At 37.9% G+C, this 20,522-nt stretch overlaps 1 protein-coding gene across 3 annotated transcripts in view; it reads left to right on the top strand.

Moving 5' to 3' along the window:
* CD47 (CD47 molecule) overlaps positions 1-20,522 on the top strand; it is a 75,769-nt gene that overhangs the window by 8,077 nt on the left and 47,170 nt on the right. For all 3 annotated transcript variants that reach the window (XM_037835148.1, XM_037835142.1, XM_037835137.1), the window contains exon 2: positions 9,140-9,487. In XM_037835148.1, the coding sequence (XP_037691076.1) occupies positions 9,140-9,487 (348 nt within the window). The remainder of the gene's footprint in view (positions 1-9,139; positions 9,488-20,522) is intronic.

Here is a 20,522-nt window from a genome sequence, read left to right as displayed (position 1 = left end):
TGCTCAAATGACCAGTTCCTGAGATACGGGAGTTTCAAAAAGAAAGAATTTATTGCTAAGCATGAAGCAGGAGACCAGATGGCCCACTGGCCTAAAACTCTGTCTCCTCAAACTGCAGTAATTCTGATAGTTTTACAGTATCAAAAGATGGGCAGGGATGGGCAGGTTTTAGGATAATAAGCACAATGGCTCAAGATGGGGAGGTTTGAGATGATGTAATTATTGAGCATGTGCAGATTGATTACATGCTTAGTCACAGAAAGTATGTAAGAGAATGGCAGCCTTAATATGATGGTGTGTGTGTAAAATTTAAGCTACTGTGCATGTCAGGTGGGCCAATTTTGGTTTGATCCAACTCCTTCTAGCAAGAAAGTTTTAGAATTGGGGGTGCTAGTTCTGGGCTGACTCAAAGCCCTTCAATAATAAGCATTAGGGGCTGTCTTTAGTGATCATAAGACTCTAAAATTGAAAAACAAAATAAGGGAGTACAAGTGAGCAAGTGGGGATCAGTCACAAGGTGGTTGTTTTTTGTTTTTTTTTCTCATGATTTTCACTTTATTCCCATCTTCAGGTGAATATACGTGTTATTTAATTTCAGGTCAATCTATTTTTCATAAACTATTGTACTCTGTTGATGTGTAGATCTACCAATATTATTTTTTTTTAATTTTTCTTTTCAACTTTTTTTTTAATTGAGATTGTTCACATTCCATACAATTATCCAAAGATCCAAAGTGTACAATCAGTTGCCTGTGGTACCGTCATACAGCTGTGTACCTATCACCACAATTAAATTTTTTGAATTTTTAGAACATTTTCATTACTCCAGAAAAGAAAGAAAGAAAGAAAAAAAAGGAAACTTAAATCCTCCCATACCCCTGACCACCCCCGCTCCATTATTGACTCATAGCATTGGTATAGTACTTTTGTTACTGTTGATGAAAGAATGTTAAAATACTACTAACTGTAGTAGGTTGCAATAGGTATACTTTTCTCCCTATATGCACCTCTATTATTAACTTCTAGTTATAGTGTCATACATTTGTTCTAGTTCATGAAAGAGATTTCTGATATTTGTACAGTTAATCACAGACATTGCCCACCACAGGATTCACTGTTTTATACATTCCCATCTTTTAACCTCTAATTTTCCTTCTGGTGATACATGTAAGTCTGAGCTTCCCCTTTCCACCACAGTCACATAGCATTCAGCACTGTTATTCTCACAAAGTGCTACTGTCACCTCTGTCCATTTTCAAACATTTAAGTTCAACCGAGTTGAACATTCTGCTCATAATAAGCAACCACTCCCCATTCTTTAGCCTTGTTCTATATCCTGGTAGCTTATATTTCATGTCTGTGAGTTTACATATTATAATTAGTTCATATCAGTGAAGCCCTGCAATATTTGTCCTTATGTGTCTGACTTATTTCACTCAATATAGTGTCCTCAGGGTTTCTTCATCAACCCATTTTTTTAAGAGGGTTTTGTTCACACCCCATACATTCCATCCTAAGTAAAAAATCGATGGTTCCCTATATAGTCACTTATTTATGTATTCACCACCCTCACCACTATCTATTTAAGGACACCTCCATTTCTTCCACAAAGAAGTAGGAAGAGTCAAAGAAGGTAGAGAGACAAAAGGAAAAGAAAAAAGAAAGAAATGAAAACAAAACATGACAGCTAGAAAGCAACAAAAGGAAAGATAGCATTAAACTAAAGTAGAATAAAGAGTCAGACAGTATCACCAATGCCAGGAGTCCCATACCCTTCTCCTATGGACCCCCCCCATATGCATTTAGCTTTGGTATATTGCCTTTGTTATATTAAAGAAAGCATAATACAGTGTTTCTGTTAATTATAGTCTGTAGTTTGCATTGATTGCATCTTTCCCCCAATACCACCCTATTTTTAACACCTTGCAAGGCTGACATTCATTTTTTTCTCCCTCATGTAAAAACATATTTGTACATTTTATCACAGTTGTTGAGCACTCTAGGTTTCACTGAGTTACATAGTCCCAGTCTTTATCTTTCCTCTTTCCTTCTGGTGTCCCACATGCTCCTAACTTTCCTCTTTCAACCATACTCACAGTCATTTTTGTTCAGTGTACTTACTTTACTGTGCTACCATCACCCAAGATTGTGTTCCAAACCTCTCACTCCTGTCTTTTCCTTTCTGTCTGCAATGCTCCTTTAGTGTTTCCTGTAGAGCAAGTATCTTGTTCACAAACTCTGTCATTGTTTGTTTGTCAGAAAATATTTTAAAGTCTCCCTCATATTTGAAGGACAGTTTTGCCAGATATAGGATTCTTGGTTGGTGGTTTTTCTCTTTCAGTATCTTAAATATATCACACCACTTCCTTCTTGCTTCCATGGTTTCTACTGAGAAATCCGCACAAAGTCTTATCAAGCTTCCTTTATATGTATGGGTCGCTTTTCTCTTGCTGCTTTCAGGATTCTCTCTGTCTTTGACATTTGACAATCTGATTATTAAGTGTCTTGGCATAGGCCTATTCAGATCTATTCTGTTTGGGGTATGCTATGCTTCTTGGATATATAATTTTATATCTTTCATAAGAGATGGGAAATTTTCAGTGATTATTTCCTCTATTGCTTCTGCCCCTTTTCCCTTCTCTTCTCCTCCTGGGACACCCATGACACGTACATTCATGCATTTCATATTGTCATTCAATTTCCTGAGACATTGCTCATAGTTTTCCATTCTTTTCCCTATCTGTTCTTTTTTGTGTAGGACTTCAGGTGTCTTGTTCTCCAGTTCCTGAGTGTTTTCTTCTGCCTTTTGAGATCTGCTGTTGTGTTTCCATTTTGTCTTTCATCTCTTCTGTTGTGCCTTTCATTTCCATAGATTCTGCCAGTTGTTTTTCCAAACTTTTGATTTCTACCTTATATTCGCCCAGTGTTTTCATTATACACTTCATCTCTTTTGCAATATCTTCCCTAAACTTTTTGAATTGACTTAGCGTTAGTTGTTTCAATTTCTTTATCTCAGTTGAAGTATAAGTTTGTTCCTTTGACTGGGCCATTGCTTTGTTTTTCTTGGTGTAGGTTGTAGTTTTCTGTTGATTAGGCATCTGGTTTCCTTGGTTACTTCAGTCAGGTATTTGCAGACCAGAACGGGCTCAGATCTTACAAGGGGGCAATATTCAGTATTGGGTCTCCCTGAAGGTGTGTCTTAGAAGATTGACACACCCTTTGAGGCCTCAAGTCACTGTGCTTTTCCTAACCTGTCCAGCAGGTGGCACCTGTCAGCCTGTAGGTCCTGACTGGTATAAGGAGGTGTGGCCCCCTTAGTCCTAAATTTCTGTTTTGGCTGTTTTTCCCCAGGCTCTGGGGTCTGGTTCTCAGTCACAAGGTTTTTACAATACAAGATAGAGGCTATCATTATCAGAGATCAAGGCAGTTGAATTATAGTTCAGAAATTTCAGGTATTAACCTTGGGCCACTCTAATATAATACACCAGAAAGTAAAAAGAAATATCAATGTTATGATTTAGTAATCATAATCATTTGTTAAATCCTAACTTCTCGGTTACAGGAACATATAGAAATAAAAGATTGAAGGCCCAGATGGGGTAGGATGTATGACAGTCTTCTTTGGTTTTCTCAGTAGCAACACAAATTTTCTTGGAAATTCTTAAAACTAAATTACTCTTCTGCCCATCCATAGCACTTTTTTTTCATACAAGAAGGATGACACTTATAACCTTTTATTATAGAAAGTATGTATCATTCCGCTATGCCAGAATTATAAACTCCTAAAAGGTAATTCCTACATTTTTTTTTCATTGTATCCCCACATCCTAGCATGTTTCATATGGGGTAAGTCTCAATAAACATTTATTGCATTTTTATGTTTCTGAGCTGCACTCATCTTCTGTTACTGCAGTGTATGATCACTTCTCTGCAACTACATAGATATTTTCAGGACTGTGGTATGAGATATTTGGGTTGGTGGTCTGGATTCACAGAGGCTGTAAGGTTTAATATTGTTGGCTTCTGATATAAAATAATTTTTCCATCACAATTGATCCGTAACTGGCATCACTGTTGGTTAAATTTATCTATTCCTGTCTGATTTAGACTGCTGTAGTCAGATCTTGACTATTCAGAATTTCCTTATTCATGTTAATTATCCATGGTCCTTTATTTGCTCCCTGTAGTCTAATCTTTCCTTCATTTTGCTGTTTCATGAAGAGGCAGTAAGCAAAAGAGAGAAAATGCCAATTCAGATAATTTCACTATATAATAGTTCTTTATAAATGTTTATAGAGAATGAAGTTGTAATTAACAGCTGGAGTGACATTTTTGGACTGCCCTTATTTATTAATTATTTGTGCAAGGATTATTCAAATTATGGTTTATTCAGGTCAATTTTACTTTGAATTTTATTGATAGCTACAAAACTTTTATTACAACAAATAGTCCATGACAATTAATACTTCCTGCATTCTTTAGAAAATTCATTCTCTAGATGTAAGTTATGAAATTGTGGGATGTTTGCAGACCACTTCTTGTCTAGGACCTTCTAAAAATTGAAGTTCGAAAAGATAGCTGAACTTGTCCTTTGTATCTCTTTTTGAAAGATATTTTTTTTAAAGGTAAAATCATGAAACAAATATAAAATGAACACGTCAAAGGTTTTATTTTACTCATTAATAAATGATTGAAAACAGTAAAATGGTGAAACCCTTTCAAGAGAAAATTGGAAGAACAGACCCATTTACAGGCCATCAGGAATGCTGAAATGGATTTGCAAATAGAGGCAAAACTGGCTAACACCCTCAGGAAAGTTAAATGAGATGGTTTGGAATCTTCTCTTCCACAGGATGGAAATAGTTGCAGAGTACAATTTATTTGCATCTCTATGGACATGAATCTTTGTATTACATTGTTTTTTATGGTTTACAGAAATTTAGAATAGCTCGAAGACAGTGAAAGGCACAGACCCCTGTGGAATCCAGTAATCATGTTGTCTGTTAGACAGTGCTCAGCACTCAGTAATCTTTTGTCCATAGCAGGATTTTTCACTATATTTTCCAACACTTTTCATTGCTAATTGAAACATAGAGCCCCTTTCTTCTTTCCTTGTTGTGCACTGTAGTCTCCCCTCAAGGCTTCTTTCTCAGGGGAAATCATTCCTGCTCAAACCTAGAACTTACTATGGACTATGAGTAATTCAGAACTCCAAGGTTTTGGAGACTGCAATTGGAAGTCCAGGTTTTGCCTGGGGCTTCTGTAACCAAGAAATTAAGAGTTAAATAATTATGATGACTCAATCACTATATAGATGCCTTTTTCTTACTTTCCAGTGTATTGTAGAATAGCCAAAAGGAAATACCTGAAAGTATGAAACTCGCTCAACTATAACCAGATGCCTTGATCTTTGATAATGATTGTATAACTAGGTAACCTTTATCTTGTGATTGTGAAAACTTTGTGACTTCCCTTTATCCAGTGTATGGACAGATGAATAAGAAAACAAAGACAAATAAATAAATAAATAATAGGGGGTGTCCCAGTTTGCTAGAGCTGCCTTTATCCAAAATACCGGAAATGGATTGGCTTTTATAAAGGGCTGTTCTGGTTTGCGAATGCTGCCTTATGCAAAATACCAAAAATGGATTGGCCTTTATAAAGGGGGTTTATTTGGTTAAGTTACAGTCTTAAGGCCATAGCATGTCCAAGGTAAGGCATCAACAATAGGGTACCTTCACTGGAGAAAGGCCATTGGCATCCAGAAAACCTCTGTTAGCTGGTAAGGCATGTGGCTAGCATCTGCTTGCTCCCAGGTTGCTTTTCAAAATGGCGTACTCCAAAATGTCAGTGTCATCTTTCAATGGCTGTCTTCAAAATGTGTCTCTCAGCTGCAGCTGCACAGTGTCACTCTTAGCAGGCTCTGAGTCCTTCTGTCTGAGCTCTTATATAGGGCTCTAGAAAACTAATCAAGGCCCATGCTGAATGGGCGGGGCCACACCTCCATGGATATTATCTAATCAGAGTTATCACCTGCAGTTGGGTGGGTCACATCTCCATGGAAACAAACTAATCCAAAGGATCCAACCTAATCAATGCAACAAAATTGCATCAAAGAACATGGCTTTTTCTGGGGGACATAATATATACAAACTAGTAGAAGGGGGTTTATTAGGTTACAAATGTGCAGTCTGAAGGCCATGAAAATGTCCACATTAAGGCATTAGCAAGAGGATACCTTCACTGAAGAATGGCCAGTGGTGTCCAGAAAACCTCTGTTAGCTGGGAAGGCAATGTGGCTGGCATCTGCTGACCTTTTGCCTTGGGGTTCTGGTTTCAAAATGGCTTTCTCCAAAGTGTCTCTGGACTAGCATCTCCAAACATTTCCAAGCATCTCTAAGTGTCAGGTCCCAAGCACCTCTCCAAAAGTCTCTCTCAGTTCCTCTGAGGTGTTTTGTCCTCTCTTAGTTTCTCCAGAGCAAACTGTGGGCCAGCATCTCACAGCGTCAGCAAGTGTCTGGGTCTGGGCCCACTGTTTCAAAGGACTCCACAAGACCCAGGCTGAATGGGCGGGGCCACATGTCCATGGAAATAATCTAGTCAAAAGTATTACCTACAGTTGGGTGAGTCACATCTCCGTGGAAACAACCGAATCCAAATATCCCACAAGATTGGATTAAAAGATCATGGCTTTGTGGGGGACGTAATATATCCAAACTAGCACAGGGGGAATAAGGGATATGGGATGTTTTGGGTGCTTTTTTTTGATTTTTATTCTTCTCTCTCTTTTTTTTTGGAGTAATGAAAATATTCAAAAATTGATTGTGTTGATAAATGCATAACTGTATGATGATACCATGAACCATTGATTGTACACTTTGGACAATTATCTGGTATGTGAATATATCTCAATAAATTTGCATTTAAAAAAACAAAACAAAAAACCTTGTGACTGGTCCTGCTTGGACCCTCTTAACTTGATTTGTAACTTTGGAGTCTTATGATCACAAAGATAATCCCTTAATGTTTGTTAATGCAGGAACTGAGTCAGCCCAATTCCTTCGCTGTCATACTAGATGAAGCTAGGTCTAACCAAAATTGGTCTGCCTGACATGTGCAGTAGCTTAAATCTTAACCTATAAATGACTTATACCTTATTATAATACTAAAAATCACACCCATCATAATATTAAAGCCACCATTTTCTTACCTTCATTCTGTGACTAGGCATGTATTCAGTCTGCACCTCACAAATAATTAGATCGTCTCTAACTTCATCATCTTGAGACATTACACTTACTATCATAAAGCTGCCTGTCTTTGGATACTGTAAAACTTGGGTACTGTAAGACTTGGTTACTGAGTTCGGGGATACAGATTTTAGGCCCATTGGCCAGCTCTTCTCCTTGCTTCACACAGCAGTAAATGATCCCTTTGAAGCCCCCCCAGTGTCATAGATTGGCTGTTATGGGCATCGGGAAGAGAACCCCACCTTTGATCAGCAACAATTCCTCATATCTGGGTGGCTAGAAATTTGGGGAACTGGGAAGAGGTCAGCTGACGATGCCCACCAGATTGGTTCAGGCTGCAAATTCCTGGAACTGTAGCAGTTTGGATCTGCCAGTTAATGAAGGACCACATGATTACATTAAAATGCCATATTGTCTAGTTTTTATAGATCATCCTACATTTTTATAGCACAGTATTGTTTACAGAGCACTTACCCATATTTTCTCTTATTTGAAGTTCACCACAGTTCTGTGAAGTGGCCCCGTATATATTATTGATTCTCTTATTTACATAGAACAAACCAAGGCATTGAAAAAGTTAAATGACTTGCTTAAGGTCATATCCTAAAGAGTGGCAGAGATAGGATTTGGACTCAGGCTCTTGCTGAATATTGTCCTGTTCATGTTCCGCTATGCATCTTAGCATTTAATTCAGTGGGCATTTATTAACTAATAAATAATATTCCTGGAATATCTTATGCCTTTGATTTTTATTCCAGTCTGTATAGAAGAAAGATATATTAAGGATGAAATATTAACACAATTGGTAATTCCTATTTATATATGTGAGTCCTTTGTTTTTTCTAAGGGAAAAGGCAACTAACTACTTAGGTAAGAATTGATAAAACATCTCTACCAATGATCCTTTAATGGCTGAAGAACATGGAAGACAACTATGAGTTCTCAGCATTCTTGAACATTTTAGATGAATGATGACTTACTGCCTTCACTTTCCCAATCTTTTATAAGGAAACAACGGATAGTTTATCCTGTTGAGAAGAATTGGTAGTATATTTATTATCAGTACTTGTTCCTGGTTTTAACTTGTTTCTTAGCTTAATTTTGACTGGTTTATGGTATCTTGGATGAAGGAATATCTGTAATATGCTTTTGAAAATCCTTCTATAGTCTCAGTGAAGTGTGGAAGTGGGAAGATGTCATTCAATTGTATGTAACCCTTTATAACACTCGCATACAATGTCTACTGCTGTCTGTATTTTTCAGTGGGAAAACAGCTACAGAGAATGTTTTATCTTGTTAGCATTCTTAAGACTTTCCATCCTAGTGGAAAGATGTGATGTGATTCATCCAATTTATTTTGTGTCTTAACGTACAGTAGAACTGGCCATTTTTCTGAGAATGTAGCATAAGGGTAGAGATAAACTTCATATCAGTTTAGCAAGTTCTGTTTAGAAGAAGTATATAGAAGTTGAGACTGAAAATAATATTTGGTTTGATTTTCTAATCAAAATTTTTCCATGGTAAGAACAATATTTTTCTACATATACCAGTAGGTAGTAAAGATTGCTTCAAAGCTTCGAAAGCCAGAAACTGCACCTGCATATTTCAACACAGTTGCTGAACTCATTCTCAAGATGCATAGTAATGTATACTTTGTATTACTGAGAATAAATAAGGACAAGTTATAGTCTCATCTACCAACCTTGCACATTAATATTAAAATAATTATTTTTCTGTTTTTACCTTGCTGATCTTCTCTATTGCTGCATTGCTTATTTAAGTGAACAATCAAAGCACTGCTTTTTGTCTTAAGAATTTGTAACATACCTAAGAACTTAAAGTATGAAATTCTAGAAGTTAAAGGAAACATTTTTCTCTTTCTTTTCCAGGTTCAGCTCAGCTAACCTTTAATGCAACCAGATTTGTAGAAGTCACCATTTGCAATAAAACTGTTGTCCTCCCCTGCATTGTTAATAATGTCGAGTCGAAAAACATTAAAGATATGTATGTTAAGTGGAAATTTAAAGGAAAAGACATTTTCACCTTTGATGGAAATAAACAGAAGTCCAATGCCAGCAGTAATTTTACGAGTGCAAACATCACACCATCAGAATTACTAAATGGAATTGCCTCTTTGAAGATGGAGAAGAGTGATGCCAAGTTTGGGAACTACACTTGTGAAGTAACAGAACTAAGCAGAGAAGGCGAAACAATCGTAGAGCTAAAATACCGCATTGGTAAGAGTCTATTAAAACTTCCTTTTTATTTGTTCTGCAGCAACCTGTTCCTACTAGTTAGCCTATTAGTAATAAATGTTGATGCAGTTTTTAGCAGGTTTAAGATCACGAGTTTTATCAAATAAAACTTTTCTACTTTTCCCAGAAAACTCATTTGCGGTTTGTTAATTGGTATAGTATGTGATTCTCCAACTTTTGGTCTGAGGATTATTCTATTGGGATGAATTTGTTGCCATCCAAGATTTCACAAGATTAATTTTCCAGCCTTTTCTTTCCAGTTATTTAGCTTCTTTTCATCCTTACATTTTGATCAATTTGTTGGCAAGTCCTAGCCATGCTCCCTCCAGAAGGAATGATTAGAAGAATAATTAGGAGATTAAAAATCAGGGTAACATGAAACTATTAAACTACAACCCAGAACCCATGAATCTCGAAGACAATTGTATAAAAATGTAGCTTATGAGGGGTGACAGTGGGATTGGGAATGCCATAAGGACCAAACTCCACTTTGTCTAGTTTATGGATGGATGTGTAGAAAAGTAGGGGAAGCAAACAAACAGAAAAAGGTACCTAGTGTTCTTTTTTACTTCAATTGCTCTTTTTCACTCTAATTATTATTCTTGTTATTTTTGTGTGTGTGCTAATGAAGGTGTCAGGGATTGATTTAGGTGATGAATGTACAACTATGTAATGGTACTGTAAACAATCGAAAGTACAATTTGTTTTGTATGACTGCGTGGTATGTGAATATATCTTAATAAAATGATGATTAAAAAAAAAAAAAAATCAGGGTAACATAGGTGATTCCTTGAGTTTTCCTGTGCTTAGCCTTGTTTTGGTGTTCTTTCCCTTTGTCAAGGTGTAGGAGAGCTAGGGATCCAATGTAATTTCTTTGAATTCAGGCTTGGTTATGGTACCATGATTCTGCCTTCTGTTCACAAGCATTGGTTGGTAAATTGAATAAAGCAGTAAAGTTGGCTGAAATAAACTGTTTCCTTTCTTTTCTGTTTCTTGCCATGATAGCTGATTTCTTCAACCAGATACAAGTGCATACTCACTTTCTATTTTGCAAGCTCTATTTAGTATCATCAGTATATTACCCATCTTGGGATTTCAGGATTGGAGCGTAGTTTGAGAGCCTCTGCTTTAGAGGGGTCAGAACAGTTCATTTGGATCAACTATTTGCCTTTTTTGTTACATCATTAATTTAATGTTGCAAAATGTCTGTTAGCAGGGAATAGAGCACTTGGTTTGATGAGATATTTTGACACTATTTAGGACTGTGTTATATCCCCTCTCTACAATTTACTGTTCCCCTATATGACATTGAGAAATTACTTCACTAAGTTCAAATGATCTCATCTCTAACATGGAGATGAAAATAGATACCGTTGATCCTCATTATTCGCTGATTCTGTATTTGTGAATTCACCTATTTGCTAAAATTTATTTGTAACCCTCAAATCAATACTTGTGGGTACTTTCATGGTCATTGTTGGACATGCAGAGTAGCAAAAAACTGGAGTTGCCTGGACCTGCACATTCTCAGATGGTCTACTTTCTTGTTTCAGCTCTCATATTGTAAACAAGTATCCTTTTTTTTGCAATATGTTTAGTGCCACATTTTTATACTTTTCCTTGGTGATGTCGTTTAAAATAGGCCCCAAGCATAGTGCTGAAATGCTGTCTCTTTTTCTTAAGTGCACAAAGGCTGTGATGTGCCTTCTAGAGAAAATATGTGTGCTAGATAGGCTTCATTCAGGCATGCATCATAGTGTCATGTAGGTCACTGAGAGGTAAACTCAAGGTTCAAGGCTTGAAAGGCCAGAAGACAGAATGAAGATGGTTGGGAAAGGAGTAATAGGATAGGTGATGAAAAGAATGTATATAATTTTGTATGTGGTTGTTTTATCTTTCTTTGTTTTCAAAGTATCCTATCAAAATTGAACTATAGTTACTTTTGGGGTCATTAAAATGAGAAAGTACTGTTTTGTTATGGAGAATGTCGAAAATTCTACCATGGTGTTCCAGTTTGCTAATGCTGCCGGAATGCAAAACACCAGAGATGGATTGGCTTTTATAAAAGGGGGTTTATTTGGTTGCACAGTTACAGTCTTAAGGCCATAAAGTGTCCCAGGTAACACATCAGCAATCGGGTACCTTCACTAGAGGATGGCCAGTGGTGTCCGGAAAACCTCTGTTAGCTGGGAAGGCACATGGCTGGTGTCTGCTCCAACTTCTGGTTTCAAAATGGCTTTCTCCCAGGACATCCCTCTCTAGGCTGCAGTTCCTCAAAAATGCCACTCTTAGTTGCACTTGGGATATTTGTCCTCTCTCAGCTTCTCCGGAGCAAGAGTCTGCTTTCAATGGCTGTCTTCAAACTGTCTCTCATCTGCAGCTCCTGTGCTTTCTTCAAAGTGTTCCTCTTGGCTGTAGCAGCTTGCTCCTTCTGTCTGAACTTATATAGTGCTCCAGTGATGTAATTCAGACCCACCCTGAATGAGCGGGGCCACACCTCCATGGAAATTATCCAATCAGAGTGATCACCCACAGTTGGGTGGGGCACAAAGAATTACAATCTACTTAACACTGATAGTTCTGCCCACACAAGATTACATCAAAGATAATGGTGTTTGGGGGAACATAATACATTCAAACTGGCACACATGGGGTTTTGGATATTTGGTTTGGCATACATTTTTCTTTTTTGAAATTATTATAGATCCATAGGAAGTTGGAAAAATAGAGCAGAAAGGTCCTATGTACCCTTCACCCAGTTATCACCAATGGTTATATCTTATGTAGCTCTAGTACAATATCAAAACCAGGAAATTCATATTGACAGAAATATATATATGGTTCTGTCATTTTATCATGTGTAGATTTGTGCAACTACCACCACAATCAAGATATAGAACTATTCCATCACCACAGAGATCTCACTTATGTTGCTCCCTTTTAGTCATACCCATCCACTATGCACCACCATTCCTAACTTGGCCAGCACTAATTCGTGCTCTAGCTGTATAATTTTGTTATTTCAATAATGTTATATAAATGGAATCATACAGTATATGACCTTTTGGGATTGGTACTTTCCACTCAGCATAATGCCCTTGAGATTCATCCACGTTGTTGCATGTATCAGTAATTTTCCGTTTTCTTGCTGAGTAGTATCCCATGGTATGGGTGTACTACAGTTTATTTAACCATTCACTTATTTTAGTACATTTTGGTTGTTTCCAGTCCTTGGCTATTACAAATGAAGCTGCTATGAACAATTATGTACAGGCTTTTGTGTGGACATAGTTTTCATTTTATTTGGATAAATGCCCAGGAGTACAATTGCTAGATTGTATGAAGTGTATGTTTAGTTTAGGAAACTGCCAAACTCTTTTCCAAAGTGGCTGTTCCACTTTATATTCCCATCAGCAGTGTATGAGTGATTCAGTTTCTTCACATCCTTACCAACTTCTGGCATTGTCACTATTTTGCACCCATTTTTGACTGAAAAAAAAAATCTCTTGTACACGGAAAGGTTAAATGGTGCAGGACTCTTACTGTGGAATGCAAATTTATTACAATAGTGATACTTACCCATTATGTGAACTTCAGTGGCATAGGCATTAGAAACCATTTTTGCTTTGTTATACTTTTTTGCAAATATAGGCATGAACAAGAAATAGAAATCAATCATAGAGAATTCCACTTAATAGAATGCTGGGTGATAGTGAGTAAGCTTTTCTTTTCTTGGAGGAGTAGGACTGAATATGTGGAAATGCTATCCAAGAGTTATCTGTGGTGCCGCTGTATAGCATAGTACCGTGGAAAGAGCACAGGACCAGAAGTTAGAAACCTGCTTTTCTGTATTTCTTCATTTTCTAATTTAAGAAAACTTGGCTAAGAAACTTAACCTACAATAGGGATACCATCTCAATTTCAGGATTGTGTAAATAAGATAATCTCTCTTACTTAACAAAATATTTATTGAGTACCTACTATGTATCAAGCACTGTGCTAGGCACCATGGATTCAGTGATGAATAAGATGTGGTCCCTGCTTTTGAGGAAGTGATGGCAATACAAATAAAAAGGGTAAAATGACCTAATATTTACTTGAGCACATGCCACATACTTTATGTATGTTGTGCCCTATTCTCTTCTCAGGAACTCTAGGAGATGGATTATAGGTGTTCCATTGAACAGATGAGAAAACTGCAGGAGAGATTTAGGTAACTTGTTCTCATGTCTTGACAGGTCAGTGTCATGGTCTGGATTTTAACCTAGATCTGTCTGACTTCTAGACCCAATATTTTTACCACTGTATTACATGGTTCCTGTAAAAACACTTAGTAAGCAGCCAAATACTAAATGTAAATAGTAGTAGTTACCATTATAAAATTTTATTAATATTTGCATTTGTATTATTAATAATGCTCCAACTTGGAAGCTTAAAAATTTACTTTTCTCCCTATGAAAAATAAAATGACAAGTAAGGTACTAGGGTTTTATTTTAAAAAGTCAGTTCAGATTCAGCAGAGTTGCTAAATCCATCATTATGAGCATGATAAATACATTATGCACAGAATGATGACATGAAGGCTCTTTGCAAGATCTTTGTATGAGTTTTCTAATGCAGTAATAACCACAAGCACAATGACTTTAAAACTGCACATGTTTATTAGTTCACAGTTTTGTAGGGCAGAATCTGGACATTGTATGTCTGCCTTCTCTTCTCAGGGTCCTACAAGGCTAAAGCCAAGGTGTTGGCTGGGCTGTTTCTGTCTGGAGCTCAGGGCCCTCTTCTTGATTATGGCAGCATTCAGTTTCTTGTGATGTGATTGTAGGACTGAGGTCTCTGTTTCCTTGCTGACTGGCTGGCTGACTGACAGGGACAGTTCCCTCCTCCTAGAGGTCACCCCCATTCCTTGCCACATGGTCTCTTCCATCTTTAAAGCCAGCAAAGATGAATCTGCCTCTTTTGGAATCCCTCTCATGAAGTGAATTTCTTTGGCGAGGAAGAGCCCAGTCTGTTTAGGGCTCACCTTATGAGGCCAGCCCTTGCCCCTCCGAGGATAATCTCTCTTTCTTAGTTGATTTGGGACCTTGACTACATCAGCAAAATCCCTTTTGCCCTATGATACAACATAATCATGAGAGGGAAATATCCAAGGCTGGTACATTGGGGCATGGATTTGGGGGCCATCTTAGGATTCTGGATTTGATTAAGTAACTGGGGACTGTAGCATAGCCAAGATGAAAAAGCAGGTTTTCAAGATGAAAAGCAAATTTTGAAACATCAAATAAAAATTTGATTTGAAATTTTACTATTGTAATTTTTTTTAGGTTTCCTTTATTTTCTTCTTTCATTTTTTTAAAATGCAATTTTATTGAGATATAGTCACATACTGTATAATCCATCCAAAGTATGTAATTAATGGCTCACATTATCATCATATAGCTGTGCATTCATCACCACAATCAATTTTAGAACATTTTCATTACTCCAAAATAAAGAAAAAAATTAAAACAACCCAAACATCTCTATTTTATTTTATTAATCATCTGCCCATACACTGGATAAAGGGAGTGTCAATCACAAGGTTTTCTCAGTCACACGGTCACATGATTAAAGCTATGTAGTTAAACAGTCATCACCAAGAATCAAGTCTACTAGATTACAGTTCAACAGATTCAGGTATTTCCTTCTGGCTATTCTAATACACTAGAAACTAAAAAGAAATACCTATATAATGCTTAAGAATAACTTCCAGAATGACCTCTTGGCTCTATTTGAAATCTCTTAGCCACTGAAACGTTATTTTGTTTCACTTCTTTTCCCCCTGTTGGTCAAGAAGGCTTTCTCAATCCCATGATACCAGGGCCAGGGTAATCCCTGGGAGTCATGTCAAATGTTGCCAGGAAGACTTAGACCCCTGGGAGTCGGATCCCAAGTAGTGGGGAGGGTAGTGAGTGTATTTTCAGGTTGGCTGAGAAAGAGAGGCCACAACAAAAGAGGTTCACTGGGGGTGGCTCTTAGGCATAATTATTAGTAGGCTTAGCATCTCCCTTTGCAGGAAGAAGTTTCATAAGAGCAAGCCCCAAAATCGAGGACTTGATTTATTAAATTGGGAGTCCCTAATGCTTGTGAGAGTATCAGGAATTCCCTAGGTGGGGAAGTTTAATAGTTCCACATTTTTCCCCAGTCCCTCGAGGGGATTTTGCAAATACTTTTCTATTTTCTGCCCAAAATACTCTGGGATGTATCAGGGTATTACATTAACCTGTACAGAGTAACAAGATCTCATTCCCTATTCTGAGTTCCGTGTAATTATGTTGTTTAAATAAAATGACCATACAGGTTAAATTAGATAGTTTGCTACAGAGAATATAAATATTTTGCCAAATAAGCATCTCAAATAACAGTTGAAATTCAGGAATAGATGTGACTGCTGTAAGAACTTACAATCTAGGAACCTTTACAATAAACCTTATTGAACATTCTCTACTCCTCGATTGCCCAATTTCTGCCCGTGTTCTATCCCCTGATAACCCATACTCTTGAATTCAGTTCTCAGCATTTGCTCATTATAGTTCGTTTGTATTAGTGAAGCCTCATAATATTTGTCCTTTCCTTTCTGGCTTATTTCACTCAACATAATGTCCTCAAGGGTCATTCATCTAGTTGCATGTGTCACAACTTCATTCCTTCTTTTTCCTTCTTGCAGCCACTCAATATTCTGTTGTATTCCTTTCACGGTCACCTTCTCCTGTCAGTGGACCCTTAGGCCACCTGCATCCATTGCAAATCATGAATACTGCTGCCATAAACACCAGTGTGCAAGTGGCTTATTCATATACCTGCTTTCAGTTCTTCCAAGTACCTACCAAATAACAGGGTTGCAGGATCATATGGCAACCCTATACTTAGCCTCCTATAGAACCACCACACTTCCCTCCAGAGGGACTACACCGTTCTGCTTCCCTGCTGTTCCAGCTTGCTGGAGCTGCCATTTTGCAAAACACTAGAAATGGATCAGCTTTTATAAAGTGGGTTTAATTGGCTACAAATTTATAGTTTTAAGGACATGAAAGTGTCCAAACTGAGGCATCAACAAGAGTATACCTTCAGTGAAAGAAAGCCAGTGGCATTCAGAACACCTCTGTCACCTTGGGAGGCTCGTGACTGGCATCTGCTGGTCCTTTGTTCCCGGGCTGTGTTTCAAAATGGCTTTCTCCAAAATGTCTCTAAGCTTCTGTCTTTGCTCCTCTCTCTCAACTCCTGTGCATCCTTGCTTCTTTCTCCCAGGGCATTTCTCTGTAAGCATCTGAGTTCCTCTCGTAACTTTTCCAGGGCAAACTCGGGGCTTCCTCTCTTAGCTTAGCATCTCCAAATGTCCTGTCTGCATCTCCAATCATCTCCAAGCATCAGCTTCTGTGTCTACTCTTTTTTTTTTTTTAATCTTCATTTTATTGAGATATATTCACATACCACGCAGTCATACAAAACAAATCGTACTTTCGATTGTTTACAGTACCATTACATAGTTGTACATTCATCACCTAAATCAATCCCTGACACCTTCATTAGCACACACACAAAAATAACAAGAATAATAATTAGAGTGAAAAAGAGCAATTGAAGTAAAAAAGAACACTGGGTACCTTTGTCTGTTTGTTTCCTTCCCCTATTTTTCTACTCATCCATCCATAAATTAGACAAAGTGGAGTGTGGTCCTTATGGCTTTCCCAATCCCATTGTCACCCCTCATAAGCTACATTTTTATACAACTGTCTTCGAGATTCATGGGTTCTGGGTTGTAGTTTGATAGTTTCAGGTATCCACCACCAGCTACCCCATTTCTTTGGAACCTAAAAAGGGTTGTCTAAAGTGTGCGTAAGAGTGCCCACCAGAGTGACCTCTCGGCTCCTTTTGGAATCTCTCTGCCACTGAAGCTTATTTCATTTCCTTTCACATCCCCCTTTTGGTCAAGAAGATGTTCTCCGTTCCACGATGCCGGGTCTACATTCCTCCCCGGGAGTCATATTCCATGTTGCCAGGGAGATTCACTCCCCTGGGTGTCTGATCCCACGTAGGGGGGAGGGCAGTGATTTCACCTTTCAAGTTGGCTTAGCCAGAGAGAGAGGGCTCTGTGTCTACTCTTGAGCTCTCCTAAGTACTCCAGTGAACTAATCAAGACCCATCCTGAATGGGTGGGGTCCATATCTCCAGGGAAATAATCTAATCAAAGTTCTGGCCCACAGTTTATTGAGTCACATCTCCATGGAAACACTCTATCAAAAGTTCCACCCAACAAGATTGGATTAAAAGATCATGGCTCTTCTGGGGTACATAACAGTTTCAAACCACCACACTTACCCACAGTGGATAGGTATATTACTCTCTCCACATCTTCTCCAGCACTTATTTCACTCTGCTTTTTAAAGGTTTTTATTCACACAACATACAGTCATTCCTAAGTGAATTATCAATAGCTCCCAGTATAACCACATAGTTATGCATTCACCACCACAATCTATATGAGAACATTTCCATTTCTTCTGCAGAGAAATAAGAAGAGGAAAGAAAATAATAAGGAATAAAAAAATTAAAAAGGGGAAACAACAAGAATCCCATACCCCTCCCTTATATCCCCCTCTATTGACATTTAGCTTTGGTATATTGCTTTTGTTACAATTAATGGAAGAATATTACAGTGTTACTGTTAAGTATAGATCCTAGTTTGCATCGATTGTATTTTACTCATTTATCTTCCCATTTTCAACACCTTTCAATGTTGACATTCACTTGTTCTCCCTCATGTAAAAACTTCCTTATATTTCTGCATTTAGTCACCATCATTGTCCACTCTAGGTTTTGCTAAGTTATACAGTCCCAGTTTTTGTCCTGTGTCTTTCCTTCTGGTGTCATACATGCCCCTAGCCTTCCTCTTTCAACCATACTCACTGTCAGCTTTCTTCATTATACTGACAGTATTATGCATTATCCATTTCTGGATCTTTACAATCAATCCTGATGAACATTCTGTATTCCTTCAGTATCAAATGCCCAAACTGTACCCTCTTTCTACCTCATGATAAGCTGTATTGTTAACTTTAACGCTCAAGAGTTTGCTCATTATAGTTAGTTCATATTAGTGGCAGCATACAGTATTTGTCCTTTTGTTTCTGGCTAATTTTGCTCAACATAATGTCCTCAAGTTTCATCCACGTTGCTGCATGTGTTATGACTTTAGTCCATCTTATAGCTGCATAATATTCCATCTATATATGTACAATAGTTTGCTTATCCAATCAGCTGTTGATGGACATTTGGTCTGTTTCCATCTCCTGGCACTTGTGAATAATGCCACTATAAATACCAGTGTACAAGTGTCCATTCATGTCCTAGCCTTTAGTTCCTCTGAGTATATACCTAGTAATGGGAATGCTGGATCATGTGGCATTTCTTTACTTAGCTTCCTGAGGAACTGCCAAACTGCCTTCCAGAGTCGTTGCACCATTCTACATTCCCACCAACAGTGAATAAGTGTGCCTCTTTCTCCACATCCTCTCCAACACTTGTAGTTTTCTGTTTTGTTTTTGAAAATGGCCATTCTAGGTGTGAGATGATACCTCATTGTTTTTTTTTTAATAGTTTTATTTAGATATACTCACATACCCTACAGTCATCCACAGTGTACAATCATCTGTTGACACTACCATCATATAGTTGTGCGCTCATCACCAGAATCAATTTTTGAACATTTTCTTTACTCCAAAAAAAAAAAAAAAGTAAAAGGAACACCCAAAACATTCCATCACCCCCATCCCACCCGATTTTTCATTTAGATTTTGTCCCCATTTTTCAACTCATCTGTCCATGTACTGGACAAAGGGAGTCTGAGCCACAGGGTTTTAACAATCACACAGTCACACCAAGTAAGCTACATAGTTTTGCAATTATCTTCAAGAAACAAGGCTACTGGGTTGCAGTTCAACCATTTCAGGTATTTCCTTCTAGCTATTCCAATACACTGAAAACTAAAGAGGGATATCTATATAGCACATAAAGATGCCCTCCAGAGTGACCTGTCAACTCCATTTGAAATCTCTCAGCCACAGAAACTTTACTTTTTTTTCATTTTGCTTCCCCTTTTTGGTCAAGAAGATTTTCTCAATCCCATGAGGCCAGGTCCAGGCTCATCCCTGGGAGTCATATCCCATGTTACCCGGGAGATTTGTATCCCTGGGTGTCATGTCCCATGTTGGGGGTAGGGGAGTGGGCAGTGAGTTCACCTACCACATGGTCTTAGAGATAGAGAGGCCACATCTGAGCAACAAAGAGGGTCTCAGGGGGAGACTCTTGGGCACAATTTAAGTAGGCTTAGCCTCTCCTTTGCAGCAACAAGTTCACAAGGGCACACCACAAGATCGAAGGCTCCTCCTACCAAATTGTTAGTCCTCAGTGTTTGTGAGAATATCAGTAATAACCCAGATGGGGAAGTCCAGCATTTCCACATTTTTCCCCAGTTTCCCGGGGGACCCCTGCAAATATATTCTCATTCTCTGCCCAAATTACTTTGGGATATATCAGAATTTCACCTACCAGATCTCACTTCATATTGAAAATTCCATGTAATTATGCTGTTTGAATAAACTGACTATACAAGTTAAATTACTTAATGTGCTGTAGAAAATATAGATCCTGCACCAAATAAACATCTCTTCCCTTGGCCTCACAAAGAGGTTGAAGTTTTAAAACAGTCAATATTGTCCATTATCCTTTGGTCTGATTTGTGGTAGTCCTAACCAGGTCTGCTTCATTCAAATCTCTAACTGAGGTTTGAACTCTATTTCAGCTTTTTTAACAGCTGAGGTAACACTGACATTCATAGCTGCCGAGCTCTAGCTCTGAGTTTCAGGTGTCACACAGATACCCAAAGTTCCAGAGACCAACCAGCTTATGCACAAAGAGTTCAGCATCTCAGAATTTAGAGATAACCATTACAACCCAGGAATAGATGTGGCTGCTG

This window comes from Choloepus didactylus, chromosome 1 (genome assembly GCF_015220235.1).
Source record: "Choloepus didactylus isolate mChoDid1 chromosome 1, mChoDid1.pri, whole genome shotgun sequence".
NCBI lineage: Eukaryota > Metazoa > Chordata > Mammalia > Pilosa > Megalonychidae > Choloepus > Choloepus didactylus.
Note: the sequence above shows the minus strand (reverse complement) of the source record. Positions and strands in the feature narration are given on the sequence as shown.